Source organism: Dipodomys merriami, unplaced genomic scaffold, assembly GCF_024711535.1.
Source record: "Dipodomys merriami isolate MVZ:Mamm:240054 unplaced genomic scaffold, mDipMer1.0.p SCAF_778, whole genome shotgun sequence".
NCBI classification, from domain to species: Eukaryota; Metazoa; Chordata; class Mammalia; order Rodentia; family Heteromyidae; genus Dipodomys; species Dipodomys merriami.
In genome coordinates this window covers 423,275-429,295 of record NW_027206377.1, presented here as the reverse complement: position 1 = coordinate 429,295, position 6,021 = coordinate 423,275, and the positions used below count along the sequence as shown (strand labels likewise).

The window sequence follows — 6,021 nt, the reverse complement described above, 5'->3', positions numbered from 1 at the left end:
ATGATGGGATTCCTATGCATCACCCCTTCCCCTCATCAAAAGAGAAGATGGGGTAATGCTGGGACATCCTGGCCTGAGACATATGGAAGTGCCAGCTACTCGCCAACCAACCCCATATCCCCACTTTCTCCACTTTGCCAATTGATGCCAGCTCCTTGAAACTTCCTGCTAGCAAGAGTAGCCGCCCTCGGCTCTGGTGGCTCACTTTTGGGCCTTGGGGAGCAGGGCAAGGCTATGGATCTTTTCTTCTTCTTCCCTAAAGTAGGCAGGTTTTCCCTGGGAACTGGGGATCTGCTGAGCCTTCAGTGGACAGGAGGCCACCATGTGGTTGATGCTTTGGCAGAAGTGGCACTTCTTGGGCTGTGGTGGCTGCTTGCATTCCTTGGCATGATGGTCTAGACCACCACAGTTGTAGCACCTGTCTCCTTTGGATCTGTGCTTCTGCATGTTCTTCCCCTTTGGCCACTTCTCATTCCCAATACAGAACACCCCACTGGGCCCAGTGACTCGGATGGATTCTAGGCCTTTGGCATACTTTTTAAAGTTAAACTCCACAGCCTCTCCCTCCCTCAGGCTCCAGAAGCCCTCCAAGTGCAGCTTACATGGTGCACAAAGACGTCCACTAGGAGGTAGAGAGATACCCTGGGGTGGGCTGTCATGGATAGGAAGCCAAACCCCATGCATGTTGAACCACTTACAGATGCAGCAGCCCAGTGCAGCAGCTGAGGCTCCTCGGCCGCCTGAGCGGCATCCGATGGTGCCTCCTTGGGCGCCTTCTCCTCCCCCTTGGCACAGCCACCTGCCAACTGCTGGTTGGACACCAACCCCATGGTCGTTGGCTGAGCCCGCGGTCCCAGGCCTCTGGTCGGTGGCTGCTGGCCCCAGAGAAGTGCGGAGGCAAAGGGGAGGTTCGGAGTAGAGGCGGCTACACCTTCTCCGCACAATCCTTTTTTTCAAATTTTCTTATGATACTGAAGATTCAATTATAAACTATTAACACTTGAAAATAACTCATTTTGGGGGAGTAGGACACAAAACAAAAGATTAATCCTAATTATATTCAAAGACATTTATTTACACTACAAATTCACTCTTATAACTACAAAGATTCTAAAAATAACTGAAGCAAAGTGTCAGAAAGCACATAATTTAACTTCATCATGTACATTCAAAGGACTGGGCTAATAGAAAACAAAATTATACTAATAATTAGCTCACCCAATTCACTTCCATTCTTTTATTCTATATCTTTTAGTTTCATAAAAACTGGCTTTTCATAAAATGATGCATAAAAAGCCTGTATACCCATTTACATTTTCAGATTTTAACAATGTTTATTTCAGAAATGTTTTTAGCTGTATAGTCAATGAATTGAAATAACACTAAAATATTCAAAGGGGTGTCAGAAATTGCAAGACTCGCTCTGGGATGTTATTTATATTGGAAAAGATATTCAAAAAGCCTTATTTGTTAATGTTGCGATAGTTACTCCCACAAAAGAACAATTAATGAAGAAACATTTGTATGTACAAAACAACTTCAAATGCATCCACAATCTGGAGGTGACACATGTTTTTGTTTGTTTTTGCAATGTATATTTAACAAACATATCCACAATACTGATTTTCAGTCAATATGATGGGATATTAAAACCTAAAAAATACGGGGTTTTTATCTTAGTGTGAATAGATATGATCTTACCAAGAATGTTTTTTTCAAAAGAAATCTGGAAAGTGTTTATCCACCTTGAGTTTCACAGGAATAACCAGAGAGTAATACCTGCTTGGTCGAGTTGGTCAAAATCACTTCAGGAGTATATCTTAAAAGTATATCCAATTTAAGAGGTCAAATACATATTTTGTACTGACAGTCATCTTACAGCAATAACTCACTACCTAATTATATGTGTATCTTCTTGCCTAATATATACTAAGAACTGAAAGTGATCTATTTTATCTAACTTAATGGTGTAAATGCTTTGATTATGGTGATGTTATTATTTGACAAATGAAATGTACAGAAGGGTGGTTCCACTGAAATGACAGGATGGAGCACTGATAAATAACATTTCAACACAGCTCTTTTCAGCCTCACTCTGTCCACATTGGCAAGCAACATTGCAAACACACACACTCACGCACATAAACACACATGTGCGCACATGTACAAACACATATACATGTATGCCAAATTCAGGATTTATTGTATAAAAAAGTTCAAATAAAATATTAGTGATTAGGAAAAATGATAATTTGCCTTATTACAAAATAATACATAATCCAGTGTCCACATTTTACCTAATAATACATAATCCAGTGTCACATTTTACCTGCCTCTCCACATTTGACCACTTAATTTATTTTTAGTTAATTCATTCATTCATTCATTCATTTATTAGTTTGGTGCTAATACTAGAGCTTGAACTCAGGGCCTGACTGTGTTCCAGAATTTATTTTTTTTGTTTTAGTTTTCTCAAGGCTAGCATTTTAATGCTTATACTATGCTCCATTTCAAGCTTTTGTGGTTACTTTCAAATCAGAATCTAATGGACCTTTTTTTTCTTGGTCTGGTTTCAAAGCACAATCATCAGATTTCATCTTTCTGATTAGCTAAGATTAAAGACCTAAGCCACCGGTGTGGCTCCTACTTTTTCCTATACTTATCTAATGCACATACTTAGATAGTAATTTAAAACTGAGAGCATACAACGAAGATGTACAGTGATGATATTGTCCTGTCAGAAATTCAAGTTAGTAATGTAAATTTATTCTTAAGACCATACACAAAAAATACTTAAGAAATCTGATGATGATGATGATGATGATGATGTTTGTGTGTGTGTGTGTGTGTCTGTGTGCTGTTGCAATATATTCCACATATAAGCACTGTGCAGGGGTTTCCAGCCATGCACAGTTATTGCATGAATATCTGCCTTGAGCTACCAACTCATGGACAATGTCCAGGTGTCCACTTTAGGCTTCCCAATAAAGAGGGGTTTACTCATCCTCATCCCTATTATTCATATGAGTGGCCTTTTTGGAAAGTAGTCTCCCCACTGTAGTAAGCTGCAAGGCAAGCACTCTACCACTGAGCGACCATCCCAGCCCAAGGTTTAAGATTCTTGTCTGTAATTTGGTCAAATCTCTGACTCTTTATGTAGGCTACTAAAAATGTTTTTACTAATTTCAAGTAAATACATATATTCTATTTCCATTTCTTTTAAAAACTAAAAAAATTGTTTGCTCTGTCAATTGATTAGAAGCATGGATTTTGTGGCTAGCTAGGTCATTGCACATCTGTGTCTCTTTTCTTCTCTCTCTTTCATGGTTCTCATAGACAATATGATTGCTCCATAATTATCCTAATTTATTTTGTTTTTATATTTATGGTTGCATCATTTCACTTTCTGCTCTGCCATTTCCCAAATCAGCACCACATAAACAGAACCATCCGGAAGTGGTTCTGTGGCTCAAGTGGTAGAGCGCTTGCCTTGATTTGAAGAGCTAAAGGACAGTGCCCTGGCCCAGAGTTCAGGCCCCACAGCTAAGTTTAAAAAAAAGAATCTAAATACTTGATAATTCTACTAACAGATCTGACTGAAATCAGTTGAATCACACTTTTCCTGTACAATGAAGGAATAGGTCCAGGCTAGGAAAGCAGCTAGAGAAGGCAGGCTGATTGTATCTGTGACAAATCTTTGTGGATAATGGTATCGAGGATTACTTACTGGTAATTCATTTGCACTGGAAGCATGATTCTGAACGATTGTTGCTGATTGCTTTCTTTGATCATTATATCCTCCAAGAAGAAAAAGTGAAACTTAACTGATAGCAAAGGACTACTAATACATTTTGACTTCTCATTAAGCATCTTCAATCATCAAAATCACCTGAAGACAATAGACAGGAATATTTTTTTGGATGAAAACAAATGTCTTTTAAAAAAAAGAAGAATTTAGGTAGTCATACAAAGGACTTCTATTTTACTATTGCATTATACATTTTATCGAATGTTGAATACCAACATTAGAAAGCTACTAGAAAGCTATTTAAGCCCATATGTTAAATAGTGAGTTCTCTTACACTATAACATGGTATATCCCAAATCATTTACATAGAAGGCATTGTTTCCTATTTTCTCATTCCTAGAATAAGCTGCACATGAAGACACCACTGGTCATCATTTTCAGTCTGTACCTTTGAATATTGAGGAAAATTTTTCCTCTGCTCTATAAATTCCCTACTCTCCAGTTAGAATAATTTAGAGTAGTAAAAATGGAAAAAGATAAAATAAATCATGGTGAATAAATATGTGCAGAAAATTCACCAGATTTTTCTGACCAGTTCAACCAATGTAATCTATTGGGGAAAAACATGGACATCTCATTCCCAGTGGCACTCAAAGTCTCTCGTTAGGCAATTCTGACGAAGACAGGAAGTAAGATGAAAAAGTGAGGAATGGTATCAATTGCAAGAAAAAATTGGAGTAGGATCCAATCAAATTTCTTTTGGATCCTGAAATTATTCAACCTACTACGGTGTGGAGACTACATTCCAAAAGGCCACCCAGATGAATACTAGGAATGAGGATGAGTATAACCCTCTTCATCGAGAAGCCTAGAGTGGACACTTAGACATTGTCCATGAATTGGTAGCTCAAGGCAGATATTCATGCAATAAATCTGAATGGCTAGACACCCCTGCACAGTGCTTATATGTGGAATAATACCAGAGTGGCTTCTTTCTTACTTCATCATGATGCAAATACCAATCCCCAATCTAAAGGTCTCTTGACCACCTTGCATCTCGCTGCTGGGAATAGAAGTAACAACTATATGCTGTATCTCTTTCTGTTGAACCATTATATCAAACCAGGTCTGAAGAACAACTTGGAAGAAACTGCATTTGGTATTTCCAAAAGGATAGGTAAGTATTACTACCTCTTTGAAGTTGTGGAAGACTGTACAGATTGTTCTCCTAAGTTGTAATGGTTTGGTTAATTTTCTTAAATTTCAAAAATGCCAGTCCATCCTTTGTGTCCCTACAATTTTTTTCACAAAACAAAGCAACAGCAATATCCTACTTTAAAAATTCATGGATTCCCAGGTGTTCTTCCAAGTGAATTGCCTGACTTTGATGTCAAAATGTATTCAAGAGTTGTTTGTATACATTTATAATAATTTCTGCAGAGTTTGTGATTTTTTTAAATCAGAAATAATTTTAACATCTTTTGAAATGAATAGTATAGAAACTAAAGATGTTCATGGTGCTTTTCTGAAAAAAGTATATCTATGTTTGTATAATGTCCATAATCTATTTAATTCGCTCCTAGATATAATACTTTGAATTCTACATTGTTATATAATGTATATGTTTATTAATAAATGTGTCCTTTCAAATTGCATTCCATATAGAAAAAGTTTAAGATTCCTTTTTTTCCTAGGTCCTTGTCTTATTTTATTTCTTTGGGATAAAATGGCAATGTTAACTAATTTCAAGTTTTGTAACGATTATGATATGTAAAGGCCTTTCTCAGGTGAAGATTTAATATACTGATGTCAAACTAACCTTCAATTCTATGAATTACTTGTATTGTTACACTTGTATTTTTGTAATCAACTTTTTAATAACTGTTTTTCATTTCTTGCATTTGAAGAATGAAAAATATGGGATATTTCACGAATTTATATATCATCCTTCTGCAAGTGCCATGTTAATCTCTGTATTGTTGTCATTTGGGTAGACCTGCTGCTGAAACATGTAGTATCCTCTAAATTTAAGTACGTAATGATACAATCTTTATACAGGCATATATTCATGGTTGACTATTTATAACAAGGAACCCTTATTGTTCCTAAAAATGCTATTGGTCTTATTTCTCTAAAATTCTGTGTATAATGAAAAAAAAAAACTATTGTTGGTAGATTGCTAAAATTTGCAATTTTTTGTCAATGACTATTTTGTCGTTTTCATTTTAAATTTGAACATACTTTGAAGCCTTTACGGCTAAGTCCAAAGGTGA

The 6,021-nt window shown here is 36.6% G+C and overlaps 1 protein-coding gene and 1 pseudogene across 1 annotated transcript; both read right to left on the bottom strand.

The window, feature by feature from the left end:
* Positions 1-201: 201 nt before the first annotated feature.
* Positions 202-830, bottom strand: LOC138818546 (protein lin-28 homolog A-like). Its single transcript, XM_070009445.1, has 2 exons — positions 699-830; positions 202-597 (listed from the first exon to the last, which is right to left on the bottom strand). Exons 1-2 carry the CDS (start codon positions 828-830, stop codon positions 202-204), a joined length of 528 nt encoding a protein of 175 aa, XP_069865546.1.
* Positions 831-5,659: 4,829 nt separating this feature from the next.
* Positions 5,660-5,759, bottom strand: LOC138818550 (U6 spliceosomal RNA; annotated as a pseudogene).
* Positions 5,760-6,021: the final 262 nt, after the last annotated feature.